This window comes from Ochotona princeps, chromosome 3 (genome assembly GCF_030435755.1).
Source record: "Ochotona princeps isolate mOchPri1 chromosome 3, mOchPri1.hap1, whole genome shotgun sequence".
In the NCBI taxonomy this organism is placed as follows: Eukaryota; Metazoa; Chordata; class Mammalia; order Lagomorpha; family Ochotonidae; genus Ochotona; species Ochotona princeps.
Genome location: NC_080834.1, coordinates 92218907 through 92243179, shown reverse-complemented (window position 1 = coordinate 92243179; position 24273 = coordinate 92218907). Strand labels below are relative to the sequence as shown.

The window sequence follows — 24273 nt, the reverse complement described above, 5'->3', positions numbered from 1 at the left end:
CGCTATCTTTAAGTAACTTGCTCTCTAGTTCCTACTTCTCCAGGTACAAACTGGGAATAATGTCAACATTCTTGTAAAAATGAGTGATAATATAACTAAAACATGATCAGTGATAATATAAATAAAATATAGACACTAGTGGGGGAGAGGGGTATTTGGGTGAGGATAGAAATCTGAGCCTATGGAACTGTATCATAAAAATACACAAAAATGAAAAAAACAAATAAAACTTAGAATGTGGTATATAAAGAGGCTTAACAAATAAGGCTTCTTTCCTCTTTTAAAGACAGATTCTGTCTTGAAGGAGATAACCTTTGTTGAAGAAATAGCATCACCATTGTTCACTTCAAATTTGCCATGTGCCAATGACCATGCATTGGGCAGACATTATTTTAATGTGTTTAAATGCAAGAAGCACTGTAAAAAGGAAAGGAAATAAAAGTGTATTAGCATTTGAGTTGAGATTTAAACAGCTTGTCCACTTAACAAACTGGAAATAAGTCTGCAAGTGACAATATACAATAGAAATTGTATCTAGATGGCAACAATGCTGAAAAAGTCATGCTGCCAATGCCACAGCATCTTGGAGGAGGGATGGTTAACTCAAGAAAGCAGTGCCACTCATAAAGCACTATTCCTTAAAAAGAATGTAATTACCAGTGAAACATATTATAAGTAAAATAAACACAGGCTAAGTCATCAAGCTAGCTGAACCTGTTGCTAACATAATTTACAATGATACAATAGGAGGAACTTGCCCTGAACAAAGTTATGAAATCTGAATTGGTTATGGGACAACCCTTCAGCCTATTGGTCCTTCAATGCCATCACTTAAAATAACAACCGTCTCTTCCTCCTGTCAGGATCTTTTCTCTATTCCAATTCTTCACAGTTCTACAGAGAAATTATAGGTTCAAGAATCTGGAAGAAGTACATTTCATAAGTAATCAAAACCTTAAACAAGAAAAACATGAGGCAACTATGAACCTCAGGGATGGTGGAGGTGACTGACATTTGAAAAGATGTCAGGTTTCCAGGACACTATTACCAGCTCTTTGGCAAGATGGACTTTAGAATGAGCTTAAGTGTTCAAAGTAGTGAAGACCAGGGTCAGCATGGCGGTGCAGTGTGTTAAACACCAGCATCTCCTATGCATGCCAGTTTCAATACTAGCCACTCTGCTTCCAATCCATCTCACTGCTAATGCAACTGTGAATGTCAATGCTTTAACATTTCTGGATTTGAATTTTCTGATTTTAAGATTTTATACCAATGTACCCTGATTACAATCAAATGATAAGAGAAGGAAGAAAAAACAAACAAACAAATAACAACAACAACAAAACAGAAAAAAAGCCAGTCCTAGGTAAACTTGCTGGCAAAAGCATGATCAGTGGATACTATAAATTCAATACATGAGGCTCTCTTCCCATGTATGAATTTCATACAGCACAGATGAAATTCTACTTGAAAAAGAATAGATGTCATAAAAGCAATGTCATTCTATGTACTCTAAAAAACATACTATAAAACCAAAACTAAGTGTCGCCTTTCATAGGAGTTTAAAACTTTGTATCAAAGACCGTAATGCCGGCATCCCTTATCAGAGCAACAGGATTCAAGTTCACAACTCCATTTCCAATTCCAACTTCCTTCTAATGCAAACACTCAGAGGCAGCAGAAGACGGCTCTAGCAGCTGAGTCCCTGCTACCCATATGAGAGACCTGGACTGAACTCCTAGCTTGTAAATCAGCTTCAGTCCAACTCTAGCCAACATGGGAATGTGGAGAATGAACCACAAGACAGAGGCATTTTCTCTCTCTCTCTCTCTCAATTTCTTTTAACAAAAATCTTGACAAATACACAATCATTTTATGGAAAAGACACACTTCCAACAATATAAAGAATATATAGTGAGCTTTTTAGTCAAACATGAATTCAAATTCTTGCTCTGACATTGATTTTGAACAAGTTTTTAATGTCTCTATCCTGAATTTCCTCATATATAAAATCACAGTAATAGTAGCACTTACCACCATAGACAAAAAAAAAAAAAAATAAATAACATGAACATCCCGGAAATAGATCCATTAATTATAATTTATGGGAAGCAAGAATTATTATTTTAAAATTAAAAATGCAAAATTTTACCTTATCAAGTTTTAGTTCCAATTCAGCCACATCTCCTTCTACTTCTTCCAAAGCAGCCCTAGAAAAATTGGATATAAGTTACTTTGTTTGTATAAATATATATTTTATTCCTGAAAAAGACCTCTAAGAGAAAAGGTAGAAATCAATGTTAAAATTGGGACCAGCACTGTGGTACAACAGGTAAGGCCATGACCTACGTTCTCATGAATGCTGAAGTGCCTGGTGCTCCATTTCTGATTCAGCTCCATACTAATGCTCCTGGGAAAGCAAAAGAAGATGGCCCAGATGCTTGCACCCTTGCAACCCACTTGGAAGGCTTGTAGAAAGCTCCTGGCTCCTGGCTTAGACCTGGCCCAGCTCTGGCTGCTGTGGCATTCTGGGGAGTAAACCAGCAGATCAAAGATCTCTCTGTCTCTCCCTCTTTTTCCCTCCCTTTCAGTAACTCTGTCTTTCAAATAAGTAAGACAAGTCCTTAATATAAAAACAATGGTTAAAGTTGTATTTCACATAGCATCATTAATACCTTAAAATAAAGTATGAATACTTCACAGTCAAATAAAACAAAAAATGCAATTATTTTTAAGACAAAACAATGCACTAAGATGATTAACTCAGAGCATTAATATTACTCAAAGTAATAACACTAACTAGAAATTCCTAGCATGTATCTTTTTCTTTCAAAACAAATGAGAACTTGTAACATTTGAGCTCTACAAAGAATCAGATTTCCAGAGAGAATGAATGTAACTAAACTGCAAAGAATTATCTGCAACCAAAATCAAGGGTCTCACACCCACATGTGAGTAAGCCAAGGACTTGAACCACCCTCTGAGGCTTTCCCAGGGACATTCGCAAGGAACTAGATCAGAAGTGGAGCAGCTGGGACCAGAAATGCTACCCATACAGAATGCCTGCACTGCACGCCAGCTGGTACTTTCATTCACTAAGCCAAAGCACAGGCCCCAATACACAGCTTTTACAAATGTATAAGGCACTAACAAGCCCAAAATTATAAGCTCCTTTCACAGCTTAAATTTTAATTTTAAAAAACACAAACAACATATATATGAACAGTGAAAGAAAACATACAAATAATCAGTAAAATAGGTAACAACAACTACATGCAAGATCCACACTGAATTGTTGGCACTTTGTGGTGTGTGTGTATTGTGTGTGTCCCCTCATCTTGTGGTTTCTGAAATAATTATTTTCTTTATTTTTATTTTTTTCCAAGTTTATTTATTTATGTACTTTTTTTAATTGGTTACATTGCATTATGTGACACAGTTTAATAGGCAGTGGGATTCCCCTCACCCCTCCCCTCACTCCCCAGTCCCTCCCCCATGGTGGACTCCTCCACCCTGTTGCGTTACCACAGTTCAAATTCAGCTGAGATTCTTTCATTGGAAGCGTCTACCAGGCATAAAGTCCAGCATCATATTGTCCAGATAAGTTCATCAGTTCCTTGCGGAGGCCATCTCTGGTCTGAAGGTAGAGCTGGCCGAGTGTTTTTGACATTTCAAAGGACCTGAATTGCTGCCATTCTCACCACTCCAAGCACAGTGCGGTCTCTGGAGAATCCACTGGTTGACATAGTCCATCATAGAGTCTCCATTTGCCCAGCACTTACATTGCCAACTCATAGCTGAGGTGGTTGATCAACCTGCTCTGTCCTCTGTCAACTGATGGTTAGCGTTCTGAGTCCAAAAGCTCTACTGGGAAAATCCCCATAGAGCCTTTCTCCGAGATGTTCCCGGACCAAACTCCTATATGTACCAGCAAGAACCGGGCCCATCACAGTCCATCGCCCTGATCAGCTGGCGGTTGCAGTTGCTGGGCTGGTTCTGTCTTCAGCCCCGTCTTCCACTGGAACCAATGGGTATCCGCAGTCCAGACTAGCTCTATCCACCACATACTCGGCCCTCGCCCAAGCCAGTGGGGGCTGCCGTCCAGTTGCAGCGACCCACAGTAATCCCACCAGACCCGCCCCCTGCCCTGGTTTGCCAATATATGTGTCCAGTCTATCCCACATCCCTTTCTGCTCTCATACATGTCAATGGGCATGAGAACCATGTCAAATCTAACCAGCTCAACTACCCAGGCCTCACGGATGTTGTTGGGTGTCTCTCTCTCTAGCCACCCTAACCCCTGCCCTAGCTTTCGTGCCCTCCCATGGGGGGTAGTAGCCCAAGAGAGAGGAGCCCACTGTTTCCCTCCCAGGCCACTCCCACTCCCGGATTATGCACTCTCCAGGTGGTTCTGTGGTTTAACTTGACAGAACTAGCCCCCAGTGCCAGCTTCTGCCAGCTGATGCTGCGGCCAGGCCCCACTCTAATTATATATTGTACCAGTAGGAACAATTGGCCCAGCCTGGTTCTTCCCCAATCAGAAGTTAAGATGAATTCTGCAATGTATCTTCACATCTCAGTATGCTAGTCTCTCTTACAGGGTTTCTCTAGATGAATATATGTATTTACATGATTACTTATGTATCTGTTGATCTTGATTTTTGCATGAAGGTTGCCTTATATCAGAAAGAACATATTGTTGTAGGGTACATGAGGTGCACAGGTGCAGTAGCCCTGCCTGGTCTGCCCTGCCCCCATCCCTGCTCACACTCTCCAGTGGGAGTAGCTGTTCAGCAAGGGAACCACCCCTAACTCCCCTGACGGCTCTGCCCCCTCCCTTCCTGGCTCTCACATGTGCTGGCTGGGTGCTGCAGTCACGTCTGGCACAGGCAACCTCACCTTGGCATTCCGCATTGTGAACTGCTTTTGTCTCTACCGAGCTTGGCTCCACTCACACTCTGTTCCAGTGTTTGGGTTTGCCAGTGGGTGACGTGAACTGATTCAGCCTGGTCCGCCCCCGTCCCTTGCCAAATGTATGCCAGTGGGACACTTTCCATGACCTCTTGGCTGTATCCTTCCATGCTTCTTGCGCTTACCTGCAGGGTCTGTGTCCTGCCAGAGGAGTTGCCCAGGTTCCTCCATCAGAACCCCTCCAAGTGCCAGATTTCATGCATACCAGTGGGTCCATGAGCCAGCCCTACTCAGCTCACCTCCTGTCCTAGCAGGAACAGTGGCCTCTCCTAACTGGCCTTCAACCCATTCTGGCTCTTGCTGTTGGATGTTTCAGCCCAGCCACGGTGCATCCATACCCACATATAGTTCATCTATGGCTCAGTTGGGGTTGAGACCTAGCCTAGTCCGTCCCACATCTACCCTGGTCCTCCAGAACACTAGAAGGTGTTGCAGTTTGGCCCAGCCTGGTGCGTCTTGTCCCAGTCCACACTCGTGCCAAGGGAAACTACAACTGTATCCTGACCAGAACGCAGCCACAATAATTACTTTCTTGAAGAAGAAGAAGAAGAAGAAGAAGAAGAAGAAGAAGAAGAAGAAGAAGAAGAAGAAGAAAAGGGAAAACAAAAAGCAAAAAATTCAGTCACAGGAATTGGCAAATTGCAACCAAACAGGCAATTCTGGGCCATAACCTGTTTGTTTTTTTAAATACATATTAAATATTTTATTAATTTGATAATCATATAATTATATACTTTTATATCATCTAATTATATTGGTTTAATAATTAATTTGATATTATATGTTTTATATATTACATTATATATCATATAATTTTATATTATTTAATCATATTAGTTTGATACTTGATTTAGTATTATGTGTGTGTATATATATATATATATATATATGTAACAGATGTAACAAATATAAACAAATGGTTACCATTCTAAATGGCTGGGAGGAAAAGGAAAACAATATTTTATGACAAGTGAAAATTTCTGTGTCCCTAAATAAAATTTCAGAAAACACAAATTCATTCACTTCCATGTTATCTGCAGCAGCTTTTATATTATAATGGCAGAGCTAAATAGCTCAAGAGAGATCACACAGCCCACAAATCTAAAACATTTTGCCTGCCCCTTTCCTGAGTGTATTAGTTCCAATGAATTTCAAACAGAAAACATGAATGAAAGTTCTTTCTCATAGATAAAATGCATGAAAAAAAATAAATTTTATTACTTAGCTCTTGTTCTCTGTATCTTAAGTTGAATACACCCAGCATTTTAGAAGACACTTTAATAATACTACTTTCATTCTTTTGTCTATTTTATACTTGAGTTTTGTACTCAAAGAATAGTTAACTCAAAACATAAAACTGAAACAGAAAAAAAAAAGCAGCAAGTGTAAACACCAAGACATTTCTAAGCACAGTGATCACTTTCAGCTGTGAATTAAATGAAGCTCTATAAAAAGCACAAAAAGAGAATTCGCACAACCCAGATAATTGTATATCCCTGGTACAATAGTGAACTTTCTGAACTACTGTTTTTTTAAACAATACCTACAAAAATAACTAAATATTATAGGTAACAAGAGCATCACATTGTCATCTTTTTTTAAAGATTTATTTTATCTTCACTGAAAGAGAATTTCACAGACAATGGACAGAATGATCTTTCACCCACTCTTTTATTCCCCACAAGGCCACAATGGCTAGAGCTGAGGTGAACTGATGCAAAGTCACAACCCAAGAGCCTCCTCCATAGCTCCACGCAAGTACAGGAGCCCAAGGACCATCCTCCACTGCCTTTTCAGCCACAAGCAGGAAGCTGCGTCAGAAGTGGAGCAGCCGGGACACAAACCAGAGCCTACATGGGATGCCAGTGCTGCAGGCAATGGATTAGCTAGCCCATTATGCCACCACACCATCCCATCACATTGTCTTTATAAATTAAAATTACCTGAAAGGAAAAGATTTGATAAAGAATTATTTTTCCCAATCACTTAAGATTATTTAAAAAACTAACAACCATCACCAAAAAAGAAAAACACTTCACCTCAGCCTTGGCAACATCCTTAAAACAATAATTTAAAACTACAGTCATGTGGTAATATAATCTACAATACAACAGGATATCCAAGAATTGATAAGCAAATTTTCTCAAACACAGATCTGAGGTTTTGTGTCACAACTAAATCTTACGAGTTAGCTCACAGATAAAATATTTAAAATATAAAGAACAAGTGTCAGTGATATAGCACAGAGGGACACTTACAACACAAAAGACTACCTGGGATGGAATCTCACCTCCACTTCCAATCCAGCTTCCTGCTAAAAGGCATGAAGACAGCACATGATGGCCGGATTACTTTGACTTCTGCCAATCACGTGGAAGAATCAGATGGAATTCCTGGCTCTTTGCTTCAATCTGGGCAAATCCAACGGTTACAGGCAATAGGGCAACCAGGAGATAGAAGGTATCTCCCCCTCCCACTTCCGGCCCTGCTCTGTGCATCTCTGCTTTTCCCTCTCCACCACTCTGCCTTCCAGATAAATACATTTTTAAAACTTAAAAGAAAAAGATTTTGACTGGTTGTATATAAACTAAAATTGAAATATCAATGAACTAGTCACAGGATGTGGTTGAGAACTTGTATCTTAGGGCCCGGCGGAGTGGCCTAGCGGCTAAAGTCCTCGCCTTGAAAGCCCCGGGATCCCATATGGGCGCCGGTTCTAATCCCGGCAGCTCCATTTCCCATTCAGCTCCCTGCTTGTGGCCTGGGAAAGCAGTCAAGGATGGCCCAATGCTTTGGGACACTGCACCTGCGTGGGAGACCCGGAAGAGGTTCCTGGTTCCCGGCATCTGATCGGATCGGCGCGCACTGGCCCATTGCGGCTCACTTGGGGAGTGAATCATCGGATGGAAGATCTTCCTCTCTGTCTCTCCTCCTCTCTGTATATCCGGCTTTCCAATAATAATAAAATCTTTAAAAAAAAAAAAAAAAAAGAAACTTGTATCTTGTAACATATTTTTTACTCAATACCATGTCAATTAATTCCATAATGTTGTAAATTGTTGTTGATGTTATGTTGTGGGTTTTAATTGATCAGGATGATATTCTGCCAGCTCTACCATCAGACCAGAGATGGTCTCCACAAGAAACCATTGAATTTATCTGGACAATAAGATGCTGGACTCTATGCTTGCAATGAAAGAATCTTGACTGAATTTGAACTGTAATACTGCAACAAGGTGGAGGAATCCACCATGGGGGGAGGATACCGGGAGGGGGTTGGGGGAATCCCAGAGCCTAAGAAACTGTGTCACATAATGCAATGTAATTAATTTTAAAAAATAATGAAAATAATAATTTCAAAAGATTTTGAAACTAACATTTTATTTTATAATAGCCAGTACATTCCTAAAAATTACATGTAACTTGAGCATTGACAAGAGCTACCTAAATGTTTCCGTCATAGAACCTAAGATTCCCAACCAACTACTTCTTTCACCTCAACAGCCTTACCCATCTCAGACTCTTCTTTGTGAAGAAAACATAGTGGCTGGCTCAGGGTTAGTCCACTGACCCAAGTGAAGGCCTCAACTCATAACCCACCCCTACACACACACAAACCCACGCAAATAAAATCCCTATAACAGTGTGATGGCTCTTTCTGGGTTTTGACAAGAAAACAAACAGCATACATCCTATTAGTATGTCTTACAAAACCAAAATACCCATGGATTGGTGGCACAGTACAGTGGACTAGGCCTGCAGCACGGTGAGTTAAGCCTGCAGCATAGCATGTTAGGCCAGTACATGCATCCTATGAGTAATAGTTGGAGTCCTGGGTGCTCCACTTCCAATCCAGCTCCCTGCAAATGGCCTGGGAAAGCAACAGCAGACAGCCCAAGGCCTTTAGGCCTTTCACGTGGGAAACTTGGAGGAAACTCCTAGCTTCTGGCCCCTGGCTTTAGACTGGCCCCAGCTCCAGTCACCGCAGTCACCTGAGGAGTGAACCAGTGGATGGAAGACACCTGTCTCCTCTTTCATAAATCTGCCTTTCAAATAAAAATAAGTAAGTCTTTAAAAAAAAAATGTCCAGTGGCAGGCACTTGGGACATCAGCATTCCATCTCTGAGAACCTGCTCGAGTCCCAGAGCCTCTGCTTCTCATCTAGCTTACTGCTAACACACATTCTGGGAGGCAGCACAGGATGACTCAAGTACTTGTATCTCTACTACCAACTCCAAAGACCTGTACAGAAGTCTGGGCTTCTGGCAGCTGTGGGATTTTGAGAAGCCAATCTTAAGATGAAAGTGCTCATTCACTTCTTGCAAATAAAATGAAAAAAAAAAGTCAATACTAAAATGTAGGGGTAAGCATTATTACAATGGGTTAAGAAGCCACCGACAATGCTGGCATCCCACATGAGCGTTGGCTCACATTCATGGGAAGGAAGCAGAAAGCAGCCCAAGTGCTAAGGCTGCTACTCACCATGTTGGAGACCCAATGGAGTTCCTAGCCAGTGTGTGGCATGCGTGTGTGTGTGTGTGTGTGTGTGTGCATGTAAAACTCGGCCTTCCAAACAATCATTTTTAACATTGGAAAATGTAACAAATAGTTGTCTATGTTTGAATCTCTCCTTTAAATCTTATTAGCTATGAAATAACTGAACAAGTTCTTGGGTTTAAATTTCATGCATAAGATACAGATAATAACAGTCTTTCGTAAAGGAACGCATAACAATTATATTTTCACATGAATGTAAAAACTTTGTGTCAAATACTGAGTAAGCAACCACTGAAAGTCACTATGATTATAATTATTACATTCATAGTGTTAAAACAATCTATTTTGGTTTTCACAAGGGGGGGACAAAGTGGGTTTAAAGTAATAATAAAACTAGATTATTATATATTTCCAGCAAGAATGGTTTGAAAAACAAAAAAAAAAAAGTTACAACAGCTATGTGATCATCAACTGTAACAGAAAATCGAATTTATTTCAACACAAAACACTTTTAACACTCTTGCTTACTTACAAAAACTGTATGCCAGATACACACTGGAATCTTCCCCTAACTTATTCATAACTTCAATCTAAGCCAAAGGACAATATAACATGAAACAACCCACTTGCTTTTCAGGCTTATCAGTTTGAGTTCTATCCAACTCCTCTAATCAGTATACAGGAAAATTAAAATTCTGGGGTCAGCACTGCAGCGTAGCAAGTAAAGTCATGGCTTAGAGGGCTGGCATCCCATATGGGTGCCTGTTGCCCCACTGCAGATCCAGGGAGGCAGAAGATGCTCAAAGTACTTGGCCCCGTCCAAACCTCACATGGAAGACCCAGCTGGAGTGTCAGGCTTCTGGCTTCAGGCTGGTCCAGCCTTGGCCCTTACAGCCATTTGGGAAGAAGCTTCTAGCTCCTGGCTTTGGAACCACCCATCTCCAGCAGCTGAGTTCATTTGAGGAGTGAACCAACAGACTTTTCATCTCTCTGTAATTTTACCTCTTAATAAATCTTTGAAAAGTCTAAGGCTCTGAATGCAAATTTACTATACAATAAAAACAATAAACTACTCTGCCACAAGCTTCTGCCTTTATTTCTATCAGAAGTTTCAATGAACGAAATTAAAAGATCTTTCTCTTCCAAAAATTATCTCTGAAGTCTTGTAATTGCTTCTTTTACTCAGATCGTTTTAAGCAAACCTGGCAAGATCTATGAGAAATTCAATGCTGAAATGGAGAACAGTGGTAAAGCAAACTAGAAATGGAAACCAAAATTTTAGTCTAATTATCAAATAAAATGAGTCCCCCCAAAATTATTAAATTTCTCCAGACCTCAGTTCTTTTACTCACATAAGAAACAGAATGGGGGCCCAGCGCAGTAGCCTAGTAGCTACAGTCCTCTCTTTGCAAGAACCAGGATCCCATATGGGTGCCAGTTCTAACCCTGGTGGCCCCACTTCCCATCCAGCTCCCTGCTTGTGGCCTGGGAAAGCAGTCAGGATGGCCCAAGGCCTTGGGACCCTGTACCTGTGTGGTAGACCCAGGAGAGGCTCCTGGCTTCAAATCAACCCTTGCGGCCACTTGGGGAGTGAAGCAACGGACAGAGAAGATCTCTATCTCTCCTCTGTGTACACCTGACTTTCCAATAAAAATAAAATAAATCTTAAAACACAAACAGAATGAGATATTTTTTAATAATGTTTGTATTTTCCTGAAATAAGCATACAAAGGAAACCTACACCCTGAATTTAGTTCTCTTCCCAAGCAAGATTTTCTCCAGGCCTTCACTATCCTTCAACAGAATTAGAGAAAAATAAAAAAAGGAGAAGCCTAGGTCTAAACCATGGAAATCTCTCTCTGTGTGTGTCTCTCTCTCTTTTGCTCTCAATCTCTTGCTCTTGCTTTTTCTGCCTTTCAGGCAATTAAATGCAAGATATCTGGGAAAGAGCCTTTAGCCTAGCATTTAAAAGTATCCTCATCCCACATCAAAACATAAGGCAAGTGCAGGCCCCGGTCTCCCAAGGATTAACTCCACAGTATGTCATTGGCCCAAAGAACAACTTGAAGAAGCATAACTTGTTTTCTGTTTCAAATCACTACGGCGGACTGGATGGAGGCCACAACACTGCCTACTGTAAAAATGCAGCAAAACAGCAGTGGTTCAAGTTTGATGACCATGAAGTTTCTGACATCTCTGTTTCTTCTGTGAAATCTTTCGCGGCTTACATCCTCTTTTATACTTCACTGGGATCACGAGCAACTGATGTAGCCACATAAGGATGTGGCTCATGACGTAGGTGATGAGCTAGTTACTTTTTAAAAGGCTCAGCAACGCAACGGTTGAAATACTTACAAAGGTAATGGATAGGTAAAGCTGGACATGTAGAGGAATTCTGGAACCGTAAGAGCTGTGTTACTAGCCCTATAGAAGTCAGACCAGTGCTACTATCAAAAAGAGACAAAAATTTTCTAGTTTGCTCCAAAGTTAAGGTATTAATTGGATCCATCCCCTATGATTCCCAACAGGTGGTATGGCTGCAGAATAATATTGATGATTGGTTTGTTTTTTGTGCTCCCATTGTTTACAGGCCTTTGCCTATATGGGGGTCCCCAAACAAATCAAGACCGATAATGGACCGGCCTATGTTAGCCAGGGTTTTGAGAAGTTCTGCCAAGATTTTAATATAACTCACAAAACAGGCATTCCTTATAATCCTCAGGGTCAAGCCATTGTTGAACGTGCTAACCGCACCCTTAAAGTTTATCTAGAAAAAATAAAGAAGGGGGATGTGGCTGAGCATTGCAGCTCACCCCATTCCTTACTGGCATCTGCCATCTATGTGTTAAATTTTTTAACTGTCACTAATGATGTAGCTCCTGCAGAGCGCCATTGGCTTCGCCCTGCTAATGAGAATAAAGGCCAAGTAAAATGGAAAGATCTGGCCACAAATAAATGGCGAGGACCAGATCCAGTACTAACGTGGGGGCGAGGCTCCGTTTGTGTTTTTCCCCAGGATGAAGAAACACCTAGATGGGTTCCTGAGAGACTTACACAACAAATCTCCTTGGCTCCAACTCACCATGATCCCACTCCTAATGATGTTCTTGCAGGATAGGAGACCCTGACAGCAGTGGTGCAACTTCCTGGTATCCTGCCCATGGGAAACGCAGATCTCCAGTTGCTCCCCGATTTACCATCATATATGTGTTACCCCTATGAAATGGCATTTAACTGGCAGCATGGATGTTTTAGGAACAAAGCGGAATCTTGGCCATGGGGCTGATGGTCGTAGCCATGATTGCAGTACGGTTTACTCTTCTTTGCTGCCTATGCAGGCAACAAGCCTGGGAGCAGGTCATTATTTGACAAACCATGATGGCTTTAGCTGTGGAAAACAACAGTGCTGAACATGGTGTGATGGGCAGCCAGAGACGGGTAAGACCTGGCAGCGCTGATGACCAACCTAAGACAGGGATTCCCCAGGTGGGGCTCCCCATGACGGGTAAGGCGTCAACTGACTGCTGGACAACCTAAGACAGGCGTCCATTAAAAAAAAAAACAAAAAAGGGGGACATGCAGGCCCCGATCTCCCAAGGATTAACTCCACAGCTTAGCTTGTTTCTCAGAGCATAACAGGATTGGTAATTTTGGCCTGATACATCTAGCCACTGGCTTAACCGCAAGTTCCTGCTTCCTATTTGTCAAGTTATCTGCCAAGGGATTGGATAAACACTGGGAGGAACTCAAGGGATTTAGAGTGGCCACAACAGGATTGGATAAACACTGGGAGGAACTCAAGGGATTTAGGGTGGCCACTACAGGGAGGAACTCAAAGGATTTAGGGTGGCCATTTGAGGACTGGATAAACACTGGGAGGAGCTAAGCAGAGTATAAAAGAAAGCCCGGAGTTGCAATAAAGATCAATCTGTCATCGATCGGCATTCTGTATACTGTGTGTTGGCTCTCTGCGTATTGTCTTTTTTGTAACCCTAGTCCCTCCGCTCGGCTCGGGGTACATGGCGACGTGGGCGTTGCCAACAGGCAAGGACGCTGCTCCTGCTGGGGCAAGAGACGAAATGAGAGGTGCTGGCCCATGGACCTGCTGGTATGCGCGAAACCTGACACCAGTAGGGGTCTGATGGAGGAACCTGAACAGTTCCTCTGACAGGACACTGACCCTACAAATAAGCGCAGGAAGCATGGAGGTAAACAACCCAGAAGAGGCTATGGAAAGTGTCCCACTGGCATACATTTGGCTCGGGTTGGGGGTGGACCAGGCTGAGTCAGTTCGCGTCATCCACTGGCAAGTCCGAGCGCTGGAGTTGGGTGGGGGTCAGGCCAGGTTCGGTTGTGATAAAAACAGTACACAACACAAACTGCCAAGGTGAGGCTGCCTGTGCCAGTAGGGAATGCAGCACCCAACCAGCACACCTCCCACTGGTTTAGGTGAGGGTCGAGTGTGTGATGGACAGAGCCAGGATGGAATGCAATACTCATTGGTTCCAATGGAGGTCGGGGCTCAGAATAGAACCAACCCAGCGGTTGCAGCCACCAGCTGATCGGGGTGATGGACTGAGGCGGGCACTGTGCTTGCCAGTACATATAGGAACCTGATCTGGGAACACCTCAAAGTTTCTTTGGGGATCCCTTCAATCAAAATGGAGGAATCAGAACATTAACCAAGAAAAGATAGAAGATGGAGTAGATCAATCAACCACCTCAGCTATATGTTGACAGCGAAATACTGGACAAGCGGAGACTCTATGATGGACTATGTCAATCAGTGGACTCTGCACCAGCATCATTGTACCTGGATTGTTGCAGATGGTATGTTGGCGCTTTTAACTGATGGGGATGATACTCTGCTGGCTCTGCCTTCAGACCAGAGGGGGTCTCCCTAAGAAGCTGTTGAACTTGACTGGACAACAGGATGCTGGACTATATGTTTGGTATACGCTTGCAATGAGGGAATTAAAAATGAACTTGAGCTGTGGTTATGCAACAAGGTGGAGGAATCCACCATGGGGGGAGGGTTTGGGGAGGGGTGAGGGGAATCCCAGTACCTATAAAACTGTGTCACGTAATAAATGTAATTAATGAATAAATTAATTTAAAAAAATAAGGCAAGGAATCTGAATACAGATTAAAATAGTAAGGGTTCTTTCAATTTTTTTGTTCAGTTTAATACTTTCGAAGAAAAAAGTTTTTGCTCTATCCACTCTTATATCTTTCCGAGAACCTTTCACTGTAGCTCTTTTATATCAAGGAAGCCATTTGTAAGAGCAGAAATCTTTTTTTCTAAAATTGCTGAGGAAACAAGTAACTCTTTTTCCCCTCAAATTCTTTGGTTAATACACAGTACCCAAAGTAAAATCATCAAGCCAGAGAGGACTGTATTTCAAAACACAGCCAAATCGAAGCACCCACTGGAAAGGACCTGGACTGAATTTCCAGTTCCTGGCGTAGGTCTGGCCCAGCCCATCTGCAGCAGGCATCTGAGTAGCGAAGCAGCAAATGGAGCTCTTCTCTCTCTGTGACTGTGTTTCAAATAAATTTTTAAAGTAAAGAAAAAGGGCCTAACAATTTAGCAATATGTGTCAAGAGTCATAAAGATCTTCTTGGGGGCAGAAATATGATCTGGTGTTAAACTGCTAATTAAGACACCTGCAGCCCACATTAGAGGACCTTTCCAGCTGTAATTCCAGCTTCCTGCTAATGTGGACCCTGGAAGGCAATAATGATGGCTCAACTAATTGGGTTCCTGCCACCCACAAGAGGGACCTGGATTGAGTGCCCAGCTGTTTCAAGGCACTGGGGAGGAAACCAGCAGGTAGGTGGTGGATAGGTGGTGGGTAGGTGGTGGATAGGTGGTGGGTAGGTGGTGGGTAGGTGGGTAGGATGTGTGAGTGTACACCTGTCTGTTGTGGAACAGAATAAACAAAATTTAAAATTATATAGTTATTTAAAATTAAAGTATATTTATAAATATTTAGGGGCCTGCACTATCATGCAGTGGGTTAAGCTTCAGGCTGTAACAACATCCCCTATCAGAGTGCCAGTTGAAACCCCAGCTGCTCTGCCTCTGATCAAGCTCCCTACTAATGAGCCTTTGATGACAGCAGATGATGGCTCCACCACGTGGGCCCATGCTACCCAACAGGAAACAAGAGCTAAAGGCTCCATTAGGAAATCCCAATCGTCAGGATTCAAGCAAGGTCACATTATTGTGCAACCATCACCATGTCCAGAACACTTCAACTTGCTAAACAATAATATTGTGTCCATTCAAAGATAACCCTTCATTTCCTCTTAAATTCAGCTTTTTGGAATCTTCATTCTGTTTATATCTCTGTGATTTTAACTAAGTACCTCGTAGTGCAGGAATCACACAGTACTTGTCTTGTGTGTTGGTTTATTTTACTTTGCATTATTTTGTGATTGGTTTATTTATGTCTGTAAAACTGCCCTTCCACCAAAAATAAAATAAAGCCCATTTTCTGAAAGGTAAATACTGCCTTAACAGCAACAGTAAATCCTATTTACAAAAGAGATGGGACAGACATTTGGCACAGCAGTTAAAATACTAACTGGGATGTCCATATTCTACTTTTTTTTAAAGATTTATTTATTTTTATTGGAAAGGCAGATATACAGAGAGGAGGAGAGACAGAGAGGAAGATCTTCCATCCGATGGTTCACTCCCCAAGTGGCTACAACAGCTGGAGCTGAGCCAATCCAAAGCCAGGAGCCAGGAGCTCTACCGGGTCTCCCATGTGGGTGCAGGGTTCCAAGGCTTTGGGCCATCTTTGACTGCTTTCCCAGGCCACAAGCAGGAAGCTGATTGGGAAGCAGGGCCGCCGGGATTAGAACTGGTGACCATATGGGATCCTAGGCCTGCAAGGTGAGGAATTTAATCACTATGCTATCGTGCCGGGCCCCATATTCCACTTTTTTTATGCCCGAGTTAAGTCCTGGTTCCACCCCCAGTTCCAGCCTATTGGTACTGTGCACATTGGAAGGCAGGTAAAAATCCTGAAAGTACTTGAGCCCCTGTCACCCACGTGTCACACTTGAACTTGGTTCCTAACTGTTGGCTTCAGCCTGGCGTCTGTGGACAGAAATCTCCTCCACCTGTTTCTCTGCCTTTCAAATAAAATGAAAAATCACTTAAAAAACAAAACAGGTGTCATTTAGACTAGATTTAGAGTGTGGACGAGACCAGGGAGAGATAAACCACAAGTACACTTTACAAGCTTCCCTTGTTCTGAGCAGAGCACTTGTGTACATTACAAACAAATGTCAACAATTGACAGAGATTTTACTCAGTTACAACATGTTCTTGATTTGGTTTGGGGAATGAAGCAGCAGGTGAAAAGCCTCTCTCTGCCTCTCTCTGCAACTCTTTTAAATTAAAAAAAAAAATCTTAGGAGGAAAAATGAAAATGTTGAATATGGTTAGGATTTTCTTAATTTCAGTAAACTGTTAACATGAAAACATATAAAACAAATTAATTCCACTAATGTATTGAAAAATGGAGTCAGATGACCACCCCTAACATGCTACTGGAGCATATACATCCCATTTTGTGTTTAACTCCTGGCTCAATCCCCAATTACAACTTCCTGTTAAGGAGCACCCAGGGAGGTCCCCATGAATCCCTACCACCCAAGGGGAGACCTACCTAGACTGGAGTGCTGGTTCCTTGCTGGCCTGCCCCAGTTGTGGGAATTTGGGTGGTACAAATGTCTTTTGTAATCTCTTCCTACCATCTTTCCACTCCCCAGGCATTTTCTGTCACCCTTTATTACTTTAAATTTCCAAGAATAATGCTTGCTTTGGCAATAATAAATTTCTCAGAATATTACAGAAATTGAGTAATGCATTATACAATCTTTTTGGTCTGAATTCTTATACTGTACACACTAAGATTCATTCATATGCTATAATGTTAATTCCTTTTTTTTTAATGAATAGTACTCCAGATCAAGGATATATCAGCTTCTTTATCCATTCATTTGTGGATGCATATGGGACTTCATACCATTTTTTTTTTGCCCCTCCCCGCCACATCCTCAGCCCCATCCCATTTTTTAGCTATTAAAGAAAGAGCTGCAAGAAAACCACCTTATACAAATCTATGCATACACTAACGGCCTATTCTCATGAATCTATACCTAGGAGCGGAATGGTTGCACCACTTCAGCGTATTTTTAACTCTTCAGGAAACCACTAATTGCTTTCCATCTTGATTTTGTGCATACCTACTAATGTACATAAGAATTTTAGCTGTTCCACACGTTTGCCAATACTTACCAGTAGTCAATTTGTTTCATTTTGTTTTTCTACTATGAAATGCAATGGCATCTCAAAGTAGTTTCAATTTGCATGTCCTTAACAAGCAAAGAAGATAAACATGTTTACATATGTTTATTCTTTTGGTAAAATGTTCTGTTCAAATACTAAATTGTTCATTTTTCAACTGTATTATCTTATTGAATTTCAGATGCTTTTCATATATTCTGAAAATAAATCTTTTACTAGATATATGCTTCATAAATATGCTCTCTAATCTTCTCATTCTTTTAACCACACTTTGCATAGAGTTATTTTTCAAGAAAAACCCTTTATAGTTTCATGGAACATGCTTCTGAGTTTTTAGACCTTTGTCAAAAGCCAGTTCTCTACTCAGGTCTGATCTATTTGTCTATCTTTGAACCAATATCATCCTGCATTAATGACCACAACATTATAATGAAGTTTTGAAAGCCAATGCACCTAAACTTTGTTCCTCTTTTTCAAAAGTTCTGGCTATTCTAGGTGAATTTCAGAATTTCTCATCAAGTTCTACCTTCTCCCAACCCCAAAAAAGGAAAGAAAACAGAACACAGATTTTGGATTGGGCGTGCACTAAATACACATACAAATTTGGGGAAAACCGTTATGCATAATTAACAATTTTGATTCTTTCAACCTAGAAACCTTTTCTCTCCTATTAGTGCTTTAACTTTCTCAGCATTTTTTTTTATAGCTTTTGGTTTGAGGATCATGTACATCTTTTTTGTCTTTCAAAACTTCAGTGCTACTATGTAAAAGATAAGTCTAAATATCAATTTCTGATTATTCAATATTGGTATATAGAAATGCAAATTGCAAGAGTACACTGACCTTGTCAGTCCTGCAAAATGGTTAAAAACATGTAACACTTTCATGAAGGTTTTTTTTTTGGATTCCATCAATTTTCTACATTGATAATGTCATCTGCCAACAGAAAGTTCCATTTCCTCACTTCCAATCCATCCAAACGCTGCCCTTTTTTTGTTTGTTTTCTTTTTTGCCTGCTTGCATCAGCTTTAATCTGCGGTACAAAACTGAATACTGTCGTGACAGCAAATATTCATGTGTTTTTCCTCATTTTAGGAATAAAGCAATTAACTTCTCATCATTAAGTCCACATTAGCTCCATGATTTTCTTTCACACATGCCTTTTATTCGTGGAGAAATTTCCCTTTTATTCCTGGTTTTCCAAGAACTTTGGCTCAAGTTTTTATCAGGATACTGGATTTTGGAGGCATTTTCTTGAGTTTACAAAAAAAAAAAATCACACGGTTTTCCTTACTATAAATATGGTGGATTAACATCAACTGGTTTTGAATTTTAAATCAAATTTGCATTCCTGAAATAACCCCATTTAATATTTATTTATTACTGGGCATAACTGGCTAACTTTGTTTACAATTTTTTGCAGCCAGTACTGAGACACACTGGTTGGTGCGTTTTCTTTTGTGGTGAAGACTCTGGTATTTGCCCTTATACGATGAACAGCACTCTACTCCGCATTCATCAACTTTCTGGAAGAACTGCTGTAGAATTGACATTGTTATTTTCTTAAATGTTTGGCAGAATTTACCCATGAATTCAAACATGCTTGAGATTTACTTTGTTAGTAGCTTTTTTTTTTTTAAGATTTATTTATCTACTTATTAGAAAGGCAGAGAGAGAAATCTTTTATCTACTGGGATACTCCCCAAATGGCTTCAACATCTGGGACTGGGTCAGGCTGATGTTGGAGCCAGTAATTCCATCCAGGCCTCTAATGTGAGTGGAGAGTCCAAAGAATCATCTGCTGCCTCCCAGGTGCAGCACCACAGAAGCAAATCTGGAGTACCGGGACTCTGAAAGATGATGCGGCAGCAACAAACAGAAGCTTAACTTGGTATTCAATACCCACTCCAGAAATTTTTAATTAAAAACACAATTTTTAAGATAGACATAAAAATACTATTGATATCCATTCCTTCATGAATGAGCTCTCATTATTTATATCTTTCATAGAACATTTTAGTTTCAGTAAAGCTACCAAACTTGAGGCAGGCATCGTGAGGCAGCCACAGCTCGGGACACCTGCATCCCATATCAGAATGCCTGGGGTGGAGTCCAACCTCCTCCTCCACTCCAGTCCTCATGTACCTGGAAGTCTACAAATGCTGGCTCAAGTACCTGAATTCCTGCCCCATACAAGAGACTGAGAATATCTCAGCTTCCAGCTCTGGCCTGGCCCAGCCTGGCTTGATGTGGGATCTGCCATGAGTCAGCAGTGAGAATAAAGTCTTTCTCTTCCTCTCTCTTTCCCACTGTCCCCATCACTCTGCCTCTCAAATAAATAAATAAGACTTTTGAAAGGCTGTCAAACTTTAAAGTTCTTCATATCATCTTATTATCATATCATCTTACTATCATATCATCTTACTTCAAATCATCTCACTACCCCGTTAACACTTGTAAAATCTGTACTGATATCACTTACTTCATTCATGACACTGACAATGTGATTCATTCATTCTTTTTCCCCCCAAAACCTGTGGTTAGAGGGTTCTCAGTTTTACTCATCTTCTCAAATTTCATTTTAAATTTCACTAATTTCTGTACAGTTTTTCTACTACTTTATTAATTTACATTTTGCTTTTTGACTGTTTCATTTCTTCTGCTTGCTTCTCTTCCTAGTTTTTTAAATCAAGATCACTAATTGGGACTCTGGGGTTGTAAATCTTCCCCAAGAAATGTTTTAGGAGAATAATCACAAATTCTGATACACTGTGTTTCAGTGTCACTTGATTCAAAATATTTTCTACCTCTCGTAATGATTTCTTCTGCAATGAACCCATGTGTCTTCTTTTCATATATCTGAGAACTCTCCAGGTATCTTTCAGTAACCAATCTATAATTTACTTCCACTAGGATTAAAGAACATTCTTCACATACTTGGAAAAAATTTTTTAAATTTATTCAGACTTGCTGAATGATCAGAATAGTCTTAATGGAAAATTTTTAAGTTCTCTCCTAAACAGTTATGAGCTGGGACAGACACTGTAGGGTACCAAGGTCATCATGGCTTTGGAAACCCGCATTGGAGTACTTGAGATCCAGTCACACTCTGTCTCTGGCTCCAGTAATTTAGTCTCAGCTGTGCACCAGAAACCTGTATGAAGTTACCAGCTCCTAGCTCAGTCCCAGCTGTTAGGAGTAATTAGGGAGTGATCCAGATGGGAAATTTCTTTATTTCTCTGCCTTTTAATAAATATTTTAAAACTGAAACTCAGGAATTGACTTATGTAGGTAAACAAAAAATATTCTTGGTAAACTAAAAAATAAACACCTTTCAATTAAAGTGAAGAAAGCAAGCATCGACTTACAAAATTAAGAATGAGGACAACCTATAATATTTTATACAACTCTAGATTGTGCAAACTTGAAAATCTATGTAAAAAAGGGAAATTACTTGTTTTCTAGGGTCTCTATAGAAAATTATCACAAATTTTGTGACTTACAAAAACAGAAATTTATTTTCTTGTGGTTCTAGAGGCTATTGGTATAAAATTAATATACTGGTAGGGCCATATTCCTCATAAAACTCAGGGCAAGATGCTTCTTCCTTTTAGTAATAATCATCAACCCTAGAATTTTTTGGTCTGCTACTGCATCACGCCAATCTCTACCTTTCCCTTATGTGATTGTCTCCACATCCTTGTCCCTCTACTTGCAGGACACCAGTCATATGGAGACTAACTGCCCACCCTGCTCTTGAATGACCATATCTTAACTAACTCTCTCCTATGATGCATTCCCAAATAAAGTCATATTGTGAGATACTAGGGGTTAGGATTTATTTGTCTTTATGGTAGACACAATTCAACCCACAGCAGTTACTCTTCTGTAAGATAAATTACCAAAGAGAGGCAGAAACAGAACGCTCATGTTAAATTATACAAAGACTTCAAGCAGAAATCATTTCAAGGTCAAATTATATCTGAATATGGTGAAAACATTCGGTAGCTTTCCCCCAACCATTTTGAAAAGTCAACATGTAGGACTAGTAAAAATGAGCTCATTATAGTTTTATAAGAAATAATCCAATGAGAGGCCAGCACTGTAGGGTATCACATTAAGCTGCCACCTGCAAGGCCAACATTCTATACGGGTATCAGTTCATATCCTGGCTGCTGCTCCACTTCCAATTCAGCCCCTTGCTAATCACACTGGGAAAACAGCAGAAGATGGAAGAACCTGGAACACCCAGATGAATTTTTTGGTTACCACCAGGCCACTGAGAAGTTAAACAGCAGAAATGAGTCCCAAAGGCTGGGGGTTCTCCGATATCAGCCTTTGTAAGGATGAGAGGAGTGAACCAATGGAATGGGAGGGACACTGATCCCTCAGCTCCCCCTCCTCCTTTTGTGACTCCCCTTACCACCGTAACTGCAGAGGCCAAATTCAAAACCAAGAATTCAATCCAGGTCTCTCTCAGTTTGGCAGACTACATTGCTGAGTCATCACCTATTGCCTTATAGGTTACATCAGCAGGAAACTAAAATCCTGCTTGGTAAGCAAGGACTAACTGCAAGGCCCCTGATATGAGAAGCTGGCAGCCCAATTAACATTTCAACCACTATGGTGCCAAATGCCCACCCCAGACTGTATTTTAAATATTTATATTGCATTAGTTATTCAACTGATACAAATCTTCTTAAACTTTTACGGTAATGCATCACAATTATTTAAGAACAAAATAAAGGAAACTTAAGTTAGACTATATCAAAATGTTTGAAGTGATCATATGGCAAGGTTTCAGTGACATGAAAAAGTAGAACACGCAAAGGAAGGAGTAAACCAGGAGGCCTTTGCAAAGTTTATCCAAAAAGCAGTGTAAACAGTATGGGAATTTTTATTACAAAAGTAATAGTAATATTCGTATCTCTGAAAGACTATTAATATAATGAAGTAATAATAGACAGTGTTGAGTTGAAGCAGGAACGGTTATCTTGACATGTGCTATGAAAAGACACATAGAGGAATGGTTATTGATACTGGACTGAGTTGTGACAAAGTAATTCTGCTATAAATAACTGGCACACAGTGTCGCCACATCATTGGCCTATTAGAAATAATTTAATGGTTATCTATACCAAATTTTAAAAATTATTTGTCTATTTAATTGAAAATAGAATACAGAAATCACTCATCTCCTGGTTCACCCCCAAATGCCTATAAAGGCCAGGCAAGGCCAAGCTGAAGCCAGAAGCTAGGAGCTCAGTAAAGGTCTCCTCTGTGGGTGGCAGGGCCTCAACTACTTGAGGCAACACATCTGCTACTTCCCTGAGTGTGTATTAGCAGGAAGTTGGAAAGGGGAGCAGAGCTGGAACCCAAGCATTCTGATATGGGGTATCATTGTAGCAATTTAACAACTACACCAAATGTCCACTCCTCTGCCACAGTTTTTTGTTACTGCTGTTGTCGTTTTCAAAGATTTATTTATTTATTTGTAAGTCAGAGAAGGGGAGACAGAAACAGAATCTTCTATCCACTGGGTCACTCACAGTCAACTCCACAAGAGCAGCAGCCGGATCATAGAGCTGGACCATAGAGAAGCCAGCAGCTCCACCCAGGTCTCTCACGTGGGTGTCAGGGGCTCAAACACTTGGGCAATATTTCACTGCTTTTCGCAGACCATGAGCAGGACCTGGAATTGGATTGGAAGTGGAGCAGCTGGAACAGAAACTAGTATCTATGTAGAACATGGTGTAACAGTCCCTAGCTTTACCCACTACACCGCAATGTCACGCCTGCATTGTGATTTTGAATGATTTACATATGGGTCAGGTTGAGGACAGGCCAGGCAGGGCCAGTTCATAGAACCTACTGGCAGATCTGAGAACCCGGACAGAGAGCACGAGGGGCAGGGTTAGGCCACAACACCAGCCAGTTCACATTAGGGCTGAGACTGGGGACTGTCTGGACTGGATGAGGCTGTAGCACCTTCCAGCATGAGCTGGGACTGGGGACAGACAGGGTTGATCCAGGCTGCAGTACTTGCTGATAAATGCTAAGGTGAAGCATGACATGCCAGACTGGGTTGCAGCACCCACCAGCACACACAGGGCCTGGCAGGAGGGCCAGAGTGACCCAGAACTCCTTTGCTGGGCCACTGCTCCTACTGGTGAGTGTGAGAACTGGAACCGGGGTCAGACCAGGCTAGGCAGGGCTACAAAGTTCATTACCCTGCATGTGAGCTGGGTTAAGCCACCATATCCACTGATATGGATGAGCCAAAGTTAAGTGTAGGCTGGTAAAGCTTTGTTGCAACATCGGCTTGCAAGTGCTGGAAATGAGGGCAAGTCCTGTCAAGCTGGACTACACAACCATCTGGAAAATGCAAGATCCGGGGCTGGGAGTGGGCCTAGTAAGGAAACTGTGGGCACCTCTCTCACAGGTTGCACCTCCCATGGGTGAACATAAGAACCAAGGCT

At 41.1% G+C, this 24273-nt stretch overlaps 1 protein-coding gene across 1 annotated transcript in view; it reads right to left on the bottom strand.

The window, feature by feature from the left end:
- ACAP2 (ArfGAP with coiled-coil, ankyrin repeat and PH domains 2) overlaps window positions 1-24273 on the bottom strand; it is a 142047-nt gene that overhangs the window by 90821 nt on the left and 26953 nt on the right. Inside the window, exon 2 of the mRNA XM_004577805.3 lies at window positions 2153-2210. Within this exon, the coding sequence (XP_004577862.1) occupies window positions 2153-2210 (58 nt within the window). The remainder of the gene's footprint in view (window positions 1-2152; window positions 2211-24273) is intronic.